This window comes from Aspergillus novofumigatus (assembly GCF_002847465.1).
Source record: "Aspergillus novofumigatus IBT 16806 chromosome Unknown P174scaffold_3, whole genome shotgun sequence".
NCBI classification, from domain to species: Eukaryota; Fungi; Ascomycota; class Eurotiomycetes; order Eurotiales; family Aspergillaceae; genus Aspergillus; species Aspergillus novofumigatus.
The window spans coordinates 3328805-3347838 of NW_020194276.1; the positions used below are offsets into that span (position 1 = coordinate 3328805).

Below are 19034 nucleotides of genomic sequence, written 5' to 3' on the forward strand. Positions count from 1 at the left end.
ATTGATAAATAAGCCCATCAAAGACTGGTCTATATCATATGATGCTATTCCTCACAGCAAGTCCATCATCCCTCATTTATGTACTGATCCGCACCTGCAATGACATCAACGAAATTTCCCTCAAACACGCTAAATATCATGATTGATTCAAGCCAATCTGATTGGCCATCCATGAATCGATCGTGGCTATAAAATGGAAACCCCCGCAAAAGCCCCTTCCTTTCCTCCGCAGTTTCTCCTCTTTGGGATTAGGGTCATATGATGATCAGGCCACTGTAACACCACTCCCGCAGCATCAGGTTATCCACCTTCAGGCACTGCCTCAATCCCAATTCCCCCTGAATACATATTAGCCTATCTATCCCTATATCTGTCCTTTCAATTCTTCAACGCAACAACGACAACAACATCAAGCAATCTTCAAACCACTACAAACGAGATATACAAAATGTCCTCCTTCGCCACACCTTCCCCGCAATCCCCACGGCCATTCTTCAAGCGGCCCGGCTACCCCAGCTTCAAAGTAGGGAGGGTAGGAAAACTGTATGTCTCTGCCTAAGTTATCCAGGTAATCACTAACAAATAACAGCTATCTTCCAGCCATGGCCGTCGTTGCAGCTGGTATGTCCTTGCCTACACATCTCCCCACACGCAAACTGACACGATCAGGATTCGGCATCGCCAATTACCTCAATGATTTTCAAGCCCAACAAGCCCGGTACCAACTCCAAGAGGAAGAGCGGATCCGGCATAATCAGAAATTGATGGACGCGTACGGGGACAAGGATAGTCTGCATGATGTCCAGCATGCGTTGGAGATTTATGAGATTCAGTAACCTCCTGTGACGGGTAATGATTGATGATAAATGGTGTTGGTGTTAGTGTTGGGTTTTCACATTTATTGCGTCTACAATCATCATTCCTAGTCTCTGCGGGCAGGATTATGAGTCGCTGACTTGTGGATATTTCTGTTTACTTCTATTGAGATAGCCTGTTGTACTATATCCAACTTTGAGACAGTGTTTTGCATTCTGGCCTCATGTCGTGGTGGTCTTAAATGCGTCGTGCTCTATACTGTAAAGTAGGTTTCACCATGCATTATCCTATTTGCTAATACCCCTTCACACCGGCGTTATAGACACAATGATAGGCAGATTGAGGCAGTTCAGTCTTGAATTGACCATATACGGATACGATCATCTCTACTCTCCATTGGGCCAAGTGCTACTGCAAGTTGATTGACACGTGACTCTCCGCGGGCTGCCGCTGTGATGTACGTCATTCCCCAACTCAAGTGGGTCCTATCAGACAGTCTCGGTGTTAACATCTCGTACCTAACATTATTACCCCTTATACAAACCAGAATGGAGCCAGAGCAGAAGAAACAATCAAATACCGAGGTACCATCCTCACCCTATAACCTAGATTTCTTGCTAGCTAATACATCCTAGTCACCCCCCAAGGACGAAGAAGGTCTCCTTCGCGCCTATGGAAGGCTGCCTCAAAGAGGAAGATTATTCGACCAGCAGGCTAAAAAAGTACGTCTGCTTTCAGTCGACAACTATCGTATCTTGACTGATGATGAAGGAACGAACATATTTCGACTCTGGAGATTTCGCCCTTTCCACAGCCGACCGCGTAACTGATATCGGGGCAATCCATACTGGCCGCGCCCATCCTCAGCGGGGCAGCGTCTCGCATCCCTACGCCCCAGTTCCTAGCAGTAGTAATGCCGATGAAGATGCTAACAAGGATGTGCGTGACAAGACATTTGCAGGTCTGAAAATGACGGAGAGTCCGCTTCATCAGCAGAGTGATGTCGGTGATATGAAGGGACAGAAACTGGAGAAACCGAAAACTGATTGATCTTCACGCGTATTGTGATTTTGAAGGAAATCTGTCCAGTACCCAGGATGTTACTGGATCCCGTTAACTATAAGATGCTTAACTGAACCGCATGCGCTGCTAGTCACATAATCCAAGCCTACAGAGTATAGCTCAGGAGCTGACTCTCATACCATTCGCATTTGGGCTGAATTCCGCGCAGACGTAAATGATTATATATGTAGATCTATCTATGCTACTATGCATGAAACAGTCTTCCCAATACAGGACATATGCTATGTAATATACAAGAGATCAACGACGCCATTCTGATCCTCTAGGAACAAACCGAACAGGAACCTTCCCATACATTTTGAAGCTCGTCATATTCCTCCTGTCGTCCAGAGCCTTCCATGCGTCTTGACACATCGTACTCCATACCTCATCGGATGGTGTAGCCCCCTCAGGCGGAACCAACTCAATCGAGCAATCTTTCAGTAACGTCGCAATGACCGCACAGAATTCCGCCTGCGCAAACCCTTTACCCAGACAATCACGATGCCCATCGCTGAAGACGACGAACGCTCCCTTCCGCGGACCTAACAGATTCGCATGATGCTTCGAGTGGCTGACCGAGTCCGCCGGCGGTTCGTACGTCTCGTCCATGAGCCAACGTGAAGGGCGGAAAACATGTGCGTCGTCGCCCCAGTATCGCGGATTGCGATGGACGGCCACCACGTCCAGCACGATACTGGTATTCGGGGGATATCGAATGTTTGGCCGTTGTAGTGCGCAGTCTGGTGTTTGTCGTCGGTCCATTTGGGGATACCGGATATCGAGGGGAATAGGCGGAGCGTTTCCAGCTAGGTAAGATTAGTGGAATTCTTCCTCACTTTATGCGGATGCAGAATGGTTCACTTACCATCAGGGCCAATAAGATGTCTCATCTTCGGATAATCTGTCTCATAGGCGAGTCCTACGCCTTCCGACTTCTCTCCGTAGATCGTATCCAGTTCCTTGTGGACCTATTGTTGAATGTCTGGATGTAGTGCCAACAGGGTTAGAGCCGTCTGGATCGTGGTGGCAGTGGTCTCGTGGCCAGCAAGAGTGAATATGAAGACATTTGACGTGATTTCCTCGTCGCTAAGACCGTCTTTGTCCGAGCCATGGGAGACACCGTCGCTATTTATCATATTGCTGAGCAGATCATTTCTCCGGGCTGATTTGCGCATATTATCCTCAGCTTTTGTTTCGTTAATGGCCTGTTGAACATGTTTCGCAAAGATGCTGGGCGCTTTGTGGACTCTTCGCAGATGAGCCGACGGTGAAAACTTCCGAAGCCACGATGGAAAGATCATGAGAAGCCAGACCTCATCCACAAATGTCTTTAGACTCTCTGCGAAAGTAACTTTTGGTGTTGTCCCAGGTTTCTGCCGCATTGGATTCCTGACCGTCCCATTGCATTTGATGGCCGAATCCCGCCGCGGAAATGATATGCAGAGCCAGTTTCCTGACCGAGTTCTCTAGATCGTCGACGGTGATCGCGGACGAGGCTGACTCTCGCTTTTCCCTGCTCTCCTTGGACCACGAACGGACCATCGCTTTGGCCTGCTCCTGAGATTCGGCGAAAACAAGGCTGTACTAATGTCAGAGCTTGCATGACAGTAGATTACAGACGCACGAACCTGTTATTCTTTGGATTGAACTACCGAATAGTAATCTTCCAATGAAACTGCCACAGCGGACCCTCGGCCGTGAGCACATTCTCGCCAAAGAGCTGCAGCTGCGTGTAGTACATAACCGGCTTCGGAAAGTCCTTCCATCGGTGCGTGATCTCGCTGATCAGATCGGGATCGGCAACCCATAGTTGAGGTCCGCCCGGTCCCAGCATCCAGTACACGTCCGAACCGAGTTCCTTGCGCGGCAGCGTCCCCTTGTGCTGCCATATCCCGTCACGGACGGCATATCGCATCTATTTACCCCAGCCGAAGGGCAGGTATTTGAATAGTGGGGCGATGTACGGCGAAATCACATAGATCAGAGGTGAATAACGAGGGGTGTAGATCCGGATACTTGGTAGAGGAGTCGAACCTTCGATGCGCAGGGCTTTTCGGAATGTTGACACGTACCAAATGGCGTATCTCGATGTGATGGCCAGGAGCACCGACCAGAGGACTATGGTCGCCACGCCTGTGGTCATGATTTTAATGGTTTTTTTTTTTACAGGATGGTCATGGGAGAAGTAATCGAAATGACAATTGCAGGGATAAGCAAGTGTATCAGCTTTATCATTAATTGATCAACTATCTCTACATATATCCTCGACGCTTCAAACCTAAGGCCGATTAAGGAAGAAGCATTGACCAGTTGGTAATTGTCTTTTATCAGCCGCACTAACCCTAGTAATTAGAGGATTTTGCAAGCTAGAATTCCTACCGTCATATAAAATGGGGGCCAAGGGGTGGATCCGGTACGGTTCTACTCAGACTACCCTGAACGACAGTGTCCATGCGTCTACCTACTAATTGGGGGTCATTGATATGCAGTCTCCGAGTCAGCTCAGCCCACGGCTGAAAACGCTAATCTAAATCCTATTAGGGTACAGTACCACAGTACCTGCGTCTATATTACCTATTACAGTACGATGTGTACTAAAATAAAATATTAAATAAAGAAATTAATGTTTACGCATTTGTTGACATCAAAACAAATCAAACTTTAATAGTTATTTCCTAATATTAAGTATATATTAAGCATGAATTTACTAACATTCTCATTTAAATTAATGCTATAGTGTTAAAGTGGCGGCGATGTCCGGCTGGGCTGCACCTGGTGAGCTTTTGCCAACACCAGCTGAGCTGTGTCCGGTCCACTATAGCTAATTAGGTAGGAGCTTGGATCTTATTCTCTTGATATAAGATCAAATGCTGCTATACTCGCAGTGTTCCTTCTCCTTAGCTATAACTTGAATTCTATCACAGAGATTAACATGACAATAAAAGTTGCAATTGTCGGAGCCGGTGCGTATCCCTATCTGATCGCGATCAGCAGCAGACTTATTTTATCACGAGACTTCCAGGCATATCGGGCCTTGCCACAGCAAAGCAAAGCCTCGCGGAAGGATTCTCAGTGACTGTTTTCGAAGCCCGCGACAACATCGGCGGCCAGTGGTACTATGAAGAACCCGACCCTGCCACCAGCGAGGCCCAGTCCTCCATGTACGAGGGCGCCATTTCCAACACGTGCCGCGACACGTCGAGTTTTAGTGATTTCCCCATGGATCCAGCGCGATACCCGGATTTCTGCGGCCATCGGGCTTTCCTGCAGTATCTCCATGAATATACGGATCACTTTGGGCTCAAGCAGCACATCCTGTTCAAGACCAAAGTTGTTTCATGTCAGCAGGTGGAAGACAACCGGTGGAAGATCAAATACACAACAGAACACGAAGAGCCAAGGGAAACAGTCTACGACGCTCTTTTGGTATGCTCGGGCAAGAGCACCAAACCACACATCCCAGCGTTCAAGGGGATGGAAGTGTTTCAGGGGCGCATCTTCCACAGTCATATCTATCGCCGACCAGAAGGGTTCAGTGGGAAGAGAGTCGCGATTATCGGATTCGGTAATTCTGCTGCCGACATTGCGTCCGAACTCTGCGGGCAGACGGAGGAATGCCACCTTGTGACGAGAAGAGGAGGGTGGGTGTTCCCACGGTATATATTCGGCAAGTCGATACATGCATGGAATAGTGAGTTCGTTTCTATATTCATACCTTCTTGACTCAGTTGATCTGACCTGACGTGACAACTGAACCAGGCCGGTTCTCGCAATCGGTGCTCCCGGCATCCATCTCGAAATGGAGCCTGACAACGCTCGTCCAGCTCGTAGAGGGGAAACTGCCACCTGAACTGCAACCGGAGCACGATATTCTCGGAGCGAATCCTGCAGTCCATTCGACGCTGATCGAGAATATCAAAGTGGGACGAATCACCCCTCACCGCGCCAGCGTGGGAGAGATCACGGCCACAGGATTGTCCCTGACGAATGGAGAGACAATCGACAATCTGGACGCAATCATCCTCTGTACCGGATATGATATTGACTACCCATTTATCTCCGAAGACTGCTATCGCTCCAAACACAGCAAGTTCATGGACTCACCAAACTCGGTGCATCTATACCGACTGACGACTCCTCCTCATGTCCGCAATCTATTTATCATGGGCGTGTTTCAACTACCCGGGCCGATTCAGCCCGCCGTGGAATTGCAAGCGCGATGGGTCACTGCCATTTTAACGGGGAGGATCAAGCTCCCACCCGCTGAAAGGATGTCCGAATTGATCGCATCTGAAGAGGAGGAACGGCGCAGACAGGTAACTTTCTCCTTCTTTCTTTCCTTTGCCTTCAAAAGGCCAAGTCCGTATCACTCACGGTACTGACTACAACAGTGGATCCAATCCGACCGACACACCGTCTCTGCCCACTTCCTCCCATACTGTGACTCGCTAGCCAACGATCTCGGCGCAGCGCCGACCTTCGGATGCCTCCTCTCGCGAATCTTCACCTCGAATCCAATCCGTGCGATGACCATTCTCCACGCGGTGTATTTCGGGATGTGCTCGAGTGCGCAATATCGGCTCTTCGGGGACGGGAGCAAGCCCGAACTCGCGACGGCTACCATTCTCAGGCTTGCGAGAGGCGCAAAGGAATTGAATGAGGAGGAAAGGATTGCTTTGACTAAGAGCGAGGATATTTTCCATGTTGATAATATCATTGTGGATAATGTGAAGGATGCAAAGTGAGTCTATGACTTGAAGCCCTATATAAGCTATTAGATTTAGGCCGGCGTATGTATTTAGTATAATGTACGGTAGGAAATGGCCTTGAAAGGAATCAATAAGCAAAAGCCGAGTATATCGTGCATTGCCAGAGAATCGGGCTGAAGATTGAAAACTTCTATGGGAAAGGGACAGCAATGGGAATGCCAAGACTTATACCATATTAAGCTTTTGGGCCCAGGGGAATTTCCCCTTTCCGTCCCTAATTCATGGGGTAATCCCGATTCCCGTGGGACTGACTTCAGATATGAACGGGTCCCTTATTGCCATAGATATGTCCCTTCGATCGCCCAACGTATAGAAATCGCATCCCTAACGTCCTGATAAGGGGTGGATGGGACTTTGGCGGGAATCCCCGAAATCTGCGGCCCAATCATTGCTAGATGATAGTTGGACTATATCAGGATGAATGTCTTGAGAAAGTATGCGCCGCTGTCATCACCAGTGACACTGCCGGGATATATGCATAAAAAGCACTAGTACCAAAGCAGCTATAGTTATGTCGTGCAAAAATGTTATCATACAGCATTCTGGCCCCCACATACACTGATTTTGTTAACCTAATTACTCTGTATTAGTCATGCTTCCCCCTAAAGGCATCGCGAGCACTGGAGTCTAGACAGTGAATCGAGTCTGCTTATCGAAGAAGAGGTACAACTACAACGATCATGCCTGCATAGAAAATGGACCAGTCGGATCGATTCGTCTTCATCAATGGCCCCAGCCTGGGGTCCGCGGGCACCATCAACGACCGTCGCTGGATCCGGTCCCAACTGATGCGGCGCATTTATCAAGAGAGATTGCCGCCAGAGGAGCGATCTCAAGAGCAGCTGAATCCACATGTGGACCAATCGATCGACAAATTTGCAGCCAGCATGCGGGGGCATCACCACCAGCTAGCGTTGTCTCACAGGTCGAAAGCAACCATGCGATCAGGACAAGCACAACTGCTGAATTCGACCAAGTCCGGCCTAGCGAGCAGCAGCAATGCTGATCGGTCTTGCTGTGCCTTTTGCAGCGCGCTCATCAGCGCAGGGCATGAGACGGGCACGAGCACCGTCTGTAACCACTGCGGAAAACCAGCGGAAATGGCCGTCAACGCTCGCCACAACAGTGTCATCCAAAAGACCAAGCGCAATATCAACCGCATCGTGCAACTGCACTTGACTCGTCTCGCAGACGCAGAGATAGATTCGTTTGGAGGACCCGCGAATGGACGCGGCCATCCGGGGTATTACAAGCTGCTGGATCATTGTAGGGCTCATCGTCATCCTCATCTTCGTCACCACTGACTGACAAGTCCAGTCTTCACAACCCTCGTCCCTTCTCTCCGCCGCACTCACGCCTGGATCGAGGGCTGCTTCGAGGCCTACCTCAAGGGGACATGGTCCCCCCTATTATTCCACTCAACCTGCATGGCCCCATCGGTCCATCTCGAACGCACGGCCCAGAACAACGGAGCCATCAACTACCCCAGCCGGGCAACCGAACAGCTCTACCACAAGGGCGCTGCGCTGCGAGCGCTGCGGTCGGCCATTACGGGGCCGATCATCGGCACACGCACCCTCGACGAGATCTGTGTATCTGTTTTCTGGCGGTCCACGACGATATTCAAGAATCGCTGGCCAAGGACTATAACCCGTTCAATCCGCCTCTGCAAGACCTGCAGGGTCTGGATTCCTACGGGTTCAGCTCCTTCCACGGCGTGCATTGGAATGCGATCACGCAGTTGGTCATGCGGAATGGGGGGTTGAATACGGTGAAACTGTACGGGGCGCCGTGGTTTCTATCCTAGTAAGTCTGTACTAGCAGCAGCTGTCTTCGTCTGAATCGAGATATAAAACCAGAATACTAATGACTGTGAAAAGTACCTCTTTGAAATACACCATGTTCACCGCATCCACACCCGAATTCCCCATCATCGACCCCACAGGCAACATGTACGGAAGCGACTCGCCGTTTCAAATCCTGCAAATCTCAGTCCGGCCGTGGCACAAGACCCTATGCAGCGGCGGATTCCGACAACTGCAGACGCTACGAATTAAGAAATCGGTCGTCAGCACTCTGCTCGATCTGAGCGAGTTCGCGCAGGCGGTGCAGTTGCACCTGCACCTGCCGAGACAGGACGATGCCATGGCCATCGACCGACTGGGTGATGTCCGGAACCTGGTGCAGCATCGGCTGCTTTGCTTGCCTAAACCGTCTGATCAGGTGTTTTTGGAGGGGATATTCGAGAACAAGAACAACGACGGGCATGAACGAGTCGAGGAAGATAAACAACAGACAGCCATGGCAACGACAATGGAACTCTACCGCGCATGCTGGCTAGCAGCGTTCCTGTTCAGTACACACGTCACATTCCCGATCTCAGCCACGCGGCCGACGAGGGAGAATCTGGTGCCGCAGTTGCAAGACGCGATCCGCCGGAGCAGTGATTCTTTGGCTGATGAGAATGAGGATGAGGAGAAAGCTAAGAGTGAGATTGTGCTCTGGTGTACGATGATCGGGGGCATTGCGGCGCAGGATGGAGAGTTGGAGCGACGGTGCTGGTATGCGGGACAATTACGGAAGTTGTGTCACATACTGAATATTCAATCTTGGGCAGAGATGCAGAAGCTGATGCGGTCTTTTGCGTGGGTGGATGTCGCGTGCGATGAGGGGGATTATGGGTTGTGGATGGAGGCATATCCCTTTTCTCGTCCTTGTCGATAATCGGTCTCTTTCATGCGGTAATAGATGTAATATAATAGATACGCTGGATAGGTACTAATCTAGACACTGACAAGCATTAATTCCACGCACTACGCACTAATTTACGTCTTTCAGTCCAGCCCACATACTCATCTCTAGGGACCGTAACTAACCTCGGGTTCATCATCGTTTGGTAGAGAAAGCATGGATTACCCGGGACGGAGAACTAAATAGCAACCCTGCTATCCAAGCTAGAAACATCAACCCTTCTCAGCAGCAAGAATCAAGTACAAAGGACGATGACCCTCCTTTCCGTAATCCGGATGCGCCTCTGGCAATGCCCCAGCAGGAGGTATGCACTCCTTGAAGTCCACCAAGGTAAACCCATTCTCTAATAGTAAAGAGACGTAGGTCTCCATTGTACGGTGATACACGTGGAGCGGGTGGCCCAGAAAATCAACCGTTCGAGGCCCTTCAGACCCGTAACTTTCAAGCTCCCAAAAAGGCGTTCCACCATCCTTTCGCGAACCCCAGTTTGGAGTCCGCGGTGCCGAGAAGGTAGGATGCTGCACTGAGAAGACAAATCGGCCTCCCGGCTTCAGAGCTTTGTAGATAGCCGCGAAGGTGGCTGCAAGGTTCTTCGGATAATGGAATGCCAGGGAGCTATGCACAACATCATATGCATTTTCTCGGAGTTTCAAGGGGTGCTTCAGGGACAAGTCGAGATCCCCCTGCTCATAGGTGATATTGTCGGCATTGTTGAACTCCCGCGCCTTTTCTAGCATGTTCGCAGAAGCATCGATACCGTGCACAGAGGCAGCCCCGTTTTCTGAGGCCCAGCCGCAGAACTGACCATAGCCACAGCCCAGATCAAGCACAGTTTGGTTGGTCACTTGGCCTATGTTGCGGCTTATGATGGGCCATTCCAAACTATTTGTCAGGCCGCCTGAGTTTCGGGGCAATTGGGAGTATTTGGCGAAGAACGCCGGGTTATCATATTGTGCGGGGATTGTCATTGGGGCAAATATCAAATATCAGCTTTACTCTTCCGGGGCTTTTTTTTTCTTCTTCGTTTCAGGGGCATATGGCCCCTATTTATGTCAATATATCATGGCCAGAAACTCAAGAGGCAAGTAGGGGCAAGTAGCGGTGTGGCCGCTGTCTCATTGACATGCAGGCATACTGTAAGGTGCAGTTCACTACATCTCTCTGCATCGTGGCAAGTCAACGATCTGGTAGCAACCATTTGGCTACTGGCCGTTTGCTGACTGTGGAATGGTAGCAAGGCTAAATGGATTGGCCTATTCTGGCGGCTTATTCAACAAATGGAACGAACAAAATAAACGAAACGGTGTATTTGGTCTCTGAGCTGAGATGTGTGGATGGTATATTGAAGTAAACATAGGAGCTTGTGCTTGCCTGAGCTGCTGTTCCGGGGCATTCGCCCGGCTGCACTAGATACATACTTGGTGACCCTATTTTCACATAATATCAGATCGTTCCACAGCCACACTTGCTGGTCCCCTCGGGTTACCCACAGTCTTGACTGGCTCCCAATCAACCTAGTCTTATACTACGGTACGCTGATTGGCCACGTCAGCGTGTCGTGCAGTAGACAGGCCAAATAGACTTAATAAAGGGAGGCAATGATAACTGAGCTACTGCGACGAAACTTGGGTCATTAACTATTTCTTGTAGGCGTAGTTGGGCACTGTTCATTTTGCAGAGGTGATGATGCAGTAATGGTCATTACACTCCTGTGTAAATGTTGAAGCATGCGCCTTTTCGGGTAATCCGACATAGTTCTCAAGACTCACTCAAATAGGTGCGACTATACCGTAAAAGTGGGACTTGCAAGACCGAAATTTGACAAAACATAAATTAGCTTCTGAAATCTCGCAGTGACGTCGTTCTTCTTGGGACAAATCCATCTCTGGATTATGGATGCGATAGCCGCCAGAGGGGATGGGGCAGGTTGTGAGATATACCAGCGTTGATCCGCTCCTCTCAGTAAGCTTACCCTAGGACAATAGCTAGTCAGGCAGGTCGCAGTTGTCGTAGTGGTAGAGTAACAGTCATGGCTGGGGGCTATGCAACTTTTATTTGTCATGCTGCTGTCGACCATCAATCACTGTTATTCCGCGTTTGTAAAAAACGCTGTAAGAGTCAATGGTATCCAATCAACGCGTAGATCTCCCTGGCGTCAAATTTATTTTGCGGCACAGTCTGAAGTTAACTGTTGGTTACATATTGGTTAATACATCGGATTGATACATTGCGTCTCACAAAGCATACTCTTCCGTTTTCGTTGCAGACATGTGCAAGTGTGCTAATAATTATCCCTTCTCTAGCTATGTCCATCCCAGCACCAACTGGATGAGGCATCTTCTGACCCTGACGGCTGAAACAGTAAGAATGAGAAGGGACAAAAGCGAAACATTAGGATTTGGGTTATGGGTTCCGAAGACAGTGTGCACAGGACAAATAGTCCGGATCGAAGAAGGCCGGTAATTGCCTTTGAATTGCAGCTTCCGCCGGTCTATAAATATTCTGGGAATGTAGCCCAGCGGAGAGTGCTTCAAAGATCAGCTCAGCATGGAGAGCTATGATTTAAGGTTCTGTACCCTGCAGTCCACTAAGTAGGGCCTAGTGCTAAGGGCCTTTCGGCATTTTAAGTTATGTTGACATAGTCTGTAAGATGGTTACTTGGTCGAGAGTAATGGAATTCCCAACCAAGCCATCCATCTCTGTATTCCATATGTTTCGAGGCCCTGATGTCTCAACAATGGTCTTATATGCATATATATATGTGTGTGAGATATTTAAATTATGTGTAGTTAAAAGTCTACAATCCTCTTTTCTAGGGCCCTAAGATAGTAGTCTTCTCTCGTAATATGTAGAAAGGTAAATATGTTTGTTTACCCATCTGTACCTCTATATACACAGTCTTAGGAGGCTACAGCTTATAAATAACTGTACTATACCTCATGCCTCAATTTGGGCCTTGTAGATGCTTGGTCATTAACATATCAGAACCTTGAAAAGTGCTATTTTATATAAAATATAGGGATGGTTGGCTTGGTTCGGAATGTGTCGCATTGTAGCGGTCATCGTCTTATTACGTCAATATCCGCTTTGGGAAAAAGGTTGCGAAAATATGATCCCTTGTTATCCTCGCAAGGTTACATATCACTCCAGAGCCAAGGTATATGACGGATTCTAATGTCCAATCTAGAGAAATTGAGTAAGTATTGAAGACACGAGTCTAGAGATGGAATCGGATTGTAGATGGCGACACATCTTTAATCGCTGAGGCCTGGACTTTGCGCGACGCCAAAAAACTAATACTGTTTGACGAGGCTGCGATGTACAGTAGCAGGGGTCGGTAACGTCCAGGCCAGTTCACAGCACAGCAATCAACTAACCAATTGTAGCCGTGCAACGAGTATTGTGATCTTACATACTGCGTCCTGGATTCTAACCTCTTTACTCAACACCTGGAAAGCTGCCGTGGATTTGACCATGGCTATTCCTATGTTGCCGCATCTACTGTCGGATTGCTTGAACCACAGGGTATACCCTGGTTGGGCTTTTTGTAATGTATCTTGTGACTTAAGTGATTTGAATATACCTCCCACTGCCATTTAATCTAGGGAAGTTCTGCATTATCGCAGAACGGATTAGCGGCACAAAGGATGATTTCAGAGGCCCGAATAACGATGCAAGCGGAAGGCCATCTACGTTACATGGGCTGCTGCCCACTGGGACCTAATATTGACCTCCTGATTGTAATGGTAATCAGAGAGGTCCCGTTTACCACTCCGGGCAGGAAAGACGGCTTAAATAAAGGAATAGCTCCCACTACTTGAGCTGTCCGTCTTTAGGCACATCAACCATAATCAGTATATTTCTCTTGACAAGAATCTATTCGTCTTGACTACCTGTATTTTTACACCATCTTCTCTTCACCATGGCTAATTACTATCCCATTACCGGCATCCCGGTTCCCGTTGGACAAGACCCGCCTCCACGGCGAGAGATTTCCAGCTGGGCGGTATCCTCCGAGCCTGTTGACCAAATTCAAGTCTCTCTCTTTATTCGAGCTGTGCGCAAGCTGCAAGAAAAGAATCCAATTAAGGATAAACTCTCCTTCTACCAAATTGCTGGTAGGCAATGGCTTAATTTCTCTTGCAACAAGCGCATACTAACGATACCGCAGGGATCCATGGTTTACCTATAGTGGAGTGGGACGGTGCAGAGGGTGGATACTACTGTCCCCATAATACATTTACCTTTCCCACATGGCATCGGCCCTATATGTTGTTGTACGAGGTATAGTGCAATGCTGCAGCCCTGCAATGCTTTGGCGCACTATTTAATGACGCTATGTAGCAATGTCTTTACAACATCATGAAGAATGAAATCATTCCCACCATTCCAGATAGCAACTCTGCAAAGGAGGCCTGGAAGCAGGCAGCGGAGACGTGGCGTCTCCCTTACTGGGATTGGGCTCTTCCTCAAGTTGACTACGGAGCCCATGAGGAAAAGCTTGGTGTCCCGAAGCTCGTGGCTGACAGCCAAGTCTGGATCCTCAAGCTTGGAGAAAAGGAGAAGGAATCGGTTCCAAATCCCCTTTACAAGTTCACTAATAAACTGAACGGCGAAGAGGTGAATGTGGGTGACAAGCAAAAAATGGGGGACTTTGCCATCGACTTTACAAAAAAACCCATCTTCAGCAATTGGATTGGTACCAGCCGCTATGCTGACCCCAACGACAGCATGAAATGGGTAAATGGGGTGCAGAATAACAATGAGGTCACTAGCAGCTTTACCAAACACGCCTGGAAACAGGGCGGAGGCAATCAGACTATTGCGCACAACGTTTTCCGCATCCTCAGCGATAATTACTTTAAATCGTATGGAACGTTTGCGAGTACACGATACAAAAACGAGCTTCCGATTAAGATCGCCACCGACTTTTTCTCCTTAGAAGAGATCCATAACCATATCCATGTAGGGGACTCCGTGAAGGTACTGAAGCACCAAAACTGACACCGCCAGCTCTGGACAGGAGGATCCAGCGGACTGCAGGGTCACATGGCGAATGTGCCTGTCGCAGCATTTGATCCTGTCTTCTGGCTGCACCACTGGTAAGGACCTCCCTCATCCTCGCACGACTGCCAGGCAATACGCTGACAGCAGGCAAGTAATGTCGACCGGCTGTTTGCTATATGGCAATTCTTGAATGCCGATAAGTGGTTTGACAACACATGGGGAGATGACCGGGACCCTGCCCTGAAAAACTTAAAGCCTTTTCATAAGAACACTGAAGGGGAAATCTACTCTTCAGATGGTGCTAGAGACTTTACAAAATTGGGCTACACTTATCCTGAATTGGTGAATACCAATATCGACAAGCTGAAGAGGGTTATCAGCAGCAAATATGGTAACAGTGTCACAGTTCTCAAGGAGATGAAAACAACCGAAGGGCGCCTGGTCGACGGTGTTGAAGAGCATTATTTTAATGACTATCTCATCAATATTGAATACGATCGGTACGTTTTGATATCTAAAATCGCCAACGTGCTATATCTGACTGAGACCCCGAAATCAGGTACGCGCTGGATGGCGAGCCATATATTGTTGATTTCTACGTGAAGGGGAAAGACCAGCCCGGCAGAGTGGGGCAAACTCGGCATCTGGGCTCCTTTTTTAATTTCTCTGCTCCTGTGCTGCCTGACTGTGAAAACTGTGCAGACCAGAAACAGAGTGGTGTGAAATCAAAAGCACAAGTACCGATCACCCTCCCTGTCTGCAATTTAGCGGTGGATACGGAATTCCCCGATGTAACCAGCTTGGTGCTCGGTCATGTTGGAGTCCAATTACAAGACCAGCTTTTCTGGACTGTCTCTACGGTATTATTGCTCTCCTCCCTCTTTCAACTTCCCCTAGACCTCACACGCTGACAGAGCGTTCCGCAGCCGTCTGGCCAAGAGATTCCTCTGGAACACCTCAAGGGGCTGCATGTCACAGTCCACGTTGGCACAGCTCAATACCCAACTGATGCTTCAATAAAAGTCTTCCCAGATAAATATGACCTCCTTTTGGAGAGCGACGAGAACAACAAGCTGCAAATGCGCGACGCGCTAAGACGTGAGCTGCGCTAGTAAAGACCGAAAATCAACCTCTGTTCTTGATTTTAGTTTACGTCGATCAACTCCGTCTTCTCCGGTTGGTGTTGGTTTGCAAGAAACTTACTTATTCAATTCATGCTATGAAGTCAAATTATCTGCTATATGAGAGTGGCAAATTGATATACACACTCCTATCTCCCCAGGCTACATGTAGTATTCTTCAGCATAACCGGAGAACGTGATCTGATCGACTGCCCGAAGCATTCAGGGATCTCTCCTCCCTGTAGGGGCATCTACTATATTCACTGCCCGGAAGTCAGTTTATCAGGTGGTATATTAATTTGGGAACGTCGCGAATTGTATACGCAGTCCATGGAGCCTTATTATGTGCACCAAAAATCCTGACGGAATTCCACTGATCAATCTATGACGGAAGGAAAGGCTTCATTAATTTCTTACATCAATGCACACACAGCAAATCAGCGACGGGGCAATCTGCAACACAAATTCTTCCTTCTAGCGAGTGTTTACCACAGGTACCCTGGCATCAGCACAGCCTACGAGTTTATCAAACAATGAACTTAAGCCCGAAAATCTATCGTGCAGTGTATGGTTCGCCGTCTATTGTATCTGATTCGTAGCGCTGAATGAGTGTTGCAATACTATCTGGCTCACACTCCCCCAGACGATCAAAACTGAGCGCCTTGTCGACGACCAGGGTTCCCGTCCTAGCTACGCCAGAAATAAAATACGGCTTGATAGCTCCATTCCACAGGAGAAATTTGGCTACAGCGTAGCTTTTCTCTCTGGCAAGCATCAAGAGTGTGTTTACATGTCTGTCTCCCAGCCGCTTGTGATTTCAGTATTTGAGGAGGAGATCTTGCTCAGCTGGTATGTAGGGACTACCGTGTATATACAGCGTGTCCTTAGCTCCCTCTCACTCTGTCATGCTCGTGAGACATACCAACTCACCTTTTGGGAGCTTGACTAAGCCCTCTGGCTATCACAAACAAAATGTTTGCCATGCACACGAGCCAATATGGAACAGAAACACTGCATAAGTGGCCAGGTGAATTAGCTAGTCATAGATAAGCAGACTCGCAAATCAAATACCGTCAATCATTCCTGATAATTTCAGGCTACCCTATTATTGTTGCGAGTTTGGATTCCATATAACATGAGAATCTCCATGACCAGCATGCCCTAGTTGATTTTTGTTACACAGAAATAGCAGCTTCCTCTGCTATCACATCCCTGGCGTCCAAGGCAAAATCCGGCTGGCCAACAATTGAAGGAAGGATACAAGTGGATAACATCTGCCATAGTATTTAATGCAATCACGCACCAAGCAATGCAAATACAGCCATGCCATCAAAAGCACTGTCTTATTTTAACTGCTTCCTCCTATTTAACTTTCTGTTTCACGTTGTGCATCTGCCAAACTCACCATGACCTATAGTACCTTTGCAACACTTCTGCTCCTAGCACTACCAGCGTTGTGCTCTCCGGACGCTATCGTAAGGATGTCTACAACTACTGGTCAACCCGGTATTCATGCTAACAGTGAATGCAGGCAGAGGACTACCCCGCGACCTGTGGCACAAATGCCTGCTATCAACTCGCGTACGACTGTAGCAGCTGCATTTGCAGTAATAAACTTCTTGGACCTGCGAACTTCACGCTCCAAGTCCCAGAATTAGCGCCCATATTCAACAACTATAAGGCGCTGGATGCCCAATGTCCCAAGGACTGGTTATGCACATGGACCAATTTCACTGCGGCAAATGGCAAGGGTAGTTACGTTTACCCACCAAACAACGGATTCAAGGGCTGCCCGTCATCGGGCTCCCCGAGTGTCGGGGACATTGTGGACCGGATTGGCTCACCATATGGCGGGTACCTTGCACCGAGGCTGACTCCATTCGAAAAGCGGTCGATACCGGGGGTAACCTCAACCCACGGGCCGGAAACCCTACGCACAACTATTGGGCGTATAAGGTGATCAAAACCCTGAGTGCTCTGGAAGGGGAAATTCTGCCATGGTTTGGTCAGCCAGGAGGAGGGAAGCAGTGGTATATTCCTGGAGGCCTTAAGCCACTTATCAATGATTCCCTTGTTCACGTGAAACCAGTATTGGACTCAACGGGCGATATTACGTGGCAGGAGTTTTCAGACGCAGAAGAGAGCGAAGCTGCTTCACTTGGAATTGAGGGAGACTATGATGACATGTATCACTAAGGTTGCTGATATGTTGCAGATCCGAGCTGCCCTAATGCAGTTGTTATAACTTGCAATCAGGTGACGAGAACAGTGACATGGAATGGAAGCGATGAAGGGAAGGTCCACACAGGCTGATGTAGCAGAACAGTTTGTATAGGCACACTTTTAGCCTAATGGAAGTTTCATTAGTCAAGTTGAACTTTCCTTGTTTATGGCAAGTAGAAAAGGCAAAAGTAAACGTTAGTAGTGTTGATACCGGACTGACAAGGGAGGACATTTATCACCAATCCCGGCCCTTTATCAGATAAAAGGCCTCCGCCGCCTCTCAATGTCAGACAGTCAGTGACCCCTTTAAGAGGACTTTCATCCTTACACTAGCACCGAGTACCGACCATTGTCCTTGGACTCCTTGGTCCCTCTCTCTGCATGCGTGAGGTGACTGATAGTCACCTTTCCCTTACAAAGCTAAGTGGGGGAGATATTGTCGGTTACAGCATGTTTAATATTCCCCTGCCCATAATACCTGTCTCTATTCTTCCCATTCTTCTGGGAGCCATACGGATCGCTGTCTCTACGAAGACTGTGCAAGTGATTGATAGACTGCTGGGAAGCCCTTCCGTGATAATGATGCTGGTTTCCGCTGGATCTAGGTTTACTTTTCATTGAGCAACTCCAGACACATATATATCACCTTGTAATATATAGCCCCGTTAGAGTTTCGTAAAAAGTCGACTCCACAATAGGCCCTGCTCTGGCTCCGGACGAGGAAAACATTGACAGGCCAAAGGCCTGTTGAAAGCGACAACGTTCGTGGACATAATCATGCTGATCATTCTCATAGAAGTGCTTAATAAGAATGTCGAGGTCCACTCTTGTAACAGGAAACTTTTCTCTATGCTTGGTGCTGAGCCCATACTTAGGGGTAAGTTCATTCTTGATAAGCTGCCAACCATTAATATGGACGTCAAATAATAAGGGGAAATAGTAAATAAATATTATAAGCGTCATCCTCAATAGTCTCCGGTAATTGAACCAATCTCGCCCTTTCCCATTCACTTATAAAACAGGAAACATTGTGCAAGACACTGTGCTGACTTGGTAAAGGGCCCTCACGAAGCATAATATAACTCTCGGCGAACGGCTTAAGGATACCGATAGGAGGATGGAGGTTGTCTGTTCTGAAATACAGATATCCAGGCTAGTGTTTTGACAGCATCCATTTATTTTGTTATGGCAATTAATATCCTCTACTTTTAACTTTCAGGTGGCATAGATTCTTCTTACATTCTCCACCGGTCAACAGCATGATTGTACCACTCCTCAGTAG

General features: G+C 48.2%; 8 protein-coding genes across 8 annotated transcripts; 6 read left to right on the forward strand and 2 right to left on the reverse strand.

Annotated features, from left to right (window-relative positions):
- Positions 1-448: 448 nt before the first annotated feature.
- On the forward strand, positions 449-1035 carry P174DRAFT_387817 (uncharacterized protein; the record flags this gene model as incomplete). The annotated part of the gene is made up of 3 exons (XM_024823375.1): positions 449-543; positions 590-621; positions 670-1035. 3 exons carry the CDS (start codon positions 449-451, stop codon positions 834-836), a joined length of 294 nt encoding a protein of 97 aa, XP_024684554.1. The 3' UTR covers positions 837-1035.
- A 380-nt stretch (positions 1036-1415) lies between these two features.
- On the forward strand, positions 1416-2032 carry P174DRAFT_440569 (uncharacterized protein). The gene has a single exon (XM_024827082.1). The coding sequence runs from the start codon at positions 1582-1584 to the stop codon at positions 1864-1866; it is 285 nt and encodes a 94-aa protein (XP_024684555.1). The 5' UTR covers positions 1416-1581; the 3' UTR covers positions 1867-2032.
- A 107-nt stretch (positions 2033-2139) lies between these two features.
- P174DRAFT_503212 (cytochrome P450) lies at positions 2140-4082 on the reverse strand (the record flags this gene model as incomplete). Its single annotated transcript, XM_024831145.1, has 6 exons — positions 3857-4082; positions 3534-3796; positions 3276-3460; positions 2946-3220; positions 2747-2849; positions 2140-2687 (listed from the first exon to the last, which is right to left on the reverse strand). The coding sequence occupies exons 1-6, from the start codon at positions 4022-4024 to the stop codon at positions 2140-2142; spliced, it is 1542 nt and encodes a 513-aa protein (XP_024684556.1). The 5' UTR covers positions 4025-4082.
- Positions 4083-4788: 706 nt separating this feature from the next.
- Positions 4789-6736, forward strand: P174DRAFT_511631 (FAD/NAD(P)-binding domain-containing protein). Its single transcript, XM_024831805.1, has 4 exons — positions 4789-4844; positions 4904-5572; positions 5641-6197; positions 6273-6736. The coding sequence occupies exons 1-4, from the start codon at positions 4814-4816 to the stop codon at positions 6624-6626; spliced, it is 1611 nt and encodes a 536-aa protein (XP_024684557.1). The 5' UTR covers positions 4789-4813; the 3' UTR covers positions 6627-6736.
- A 609-nt stretch (positions 6737-7345) lies between these two features.
- On the forward strand, positions 7346-9374 carry P174DRAFT_419858 (uncharacterized protein; the record flags this gene model as incomplete). Its single annotated transcript, XM_024824810.1, has 4 exons — positions 7346-7916; positions 7968-8242; positions 8293-8456; positions 8531-9374. The coding sequence occupies 4 exons, from the start codon at positions 7346-7348 to the stop codon at positions 9372-9374; spliced, it is 1854 nt and encodes a 617-aa protein (XP_024684558.1).
- Positions 9375-9613: 239 nt separating this feature from the next.
- On the reverse strand, positions 9614-10369 carry P174DRAFT_459455 (class I SAM-dependent methyltransferase; the record flags this gene model as incomplete). The annotated part of the gene is made up of 1 exon (XM_024829764.1): positions 9614-10369. The coding sequence occupies one exon, from the start codon at positions 10367-10369 to the stop codon at positions 9614-9616; it is 756 nt and encodes a 251-aa protein (XP_024684559.1).
- A 2891-nt stretch (positions 10370-13260) lies between these two features.
- On the forward strand, positions 13261-15520 carry tyr1 (tyrosinase; the record flags this gene model as incomplete). The annotated part of the gene is made up of 6 exons (XM_024830734.1): positions 13261-13581; positions 13746-14366; positions 14415-14503; positions 14561-14908; positions 14968-15268; positions 15335-15520. The coding sequence occupies exons 1-6, from the start codon at positions 13324-13326 to the stop codon at positions 15518-15520; spliced, it is 1803 nt and encodes a 600-aa protein (XP_024684560.1). The 5' UTR covers positions 13261-13323.
- A 1534-nt stretch (positions 15521-17054) lies between these two features.
- On the forward strand, positions 17055-17725 carry P174DRAFT_459457 (TNT domain-containing protein; the record flags this gene model as incomplete). The annotated part of the gene is made up of 2 exons (XM_024829765.1): positions 17055-17432; positions 17486-17725. 2 exons carry the CDS (start codon positions 17055-17057, stop codon positions 17723-17725), a joined length of 618 nt encoding a protein of 205 aa, XP_024684561.1.
- Positions 17726-19034: the final 1309 nt, after the last annotated feature.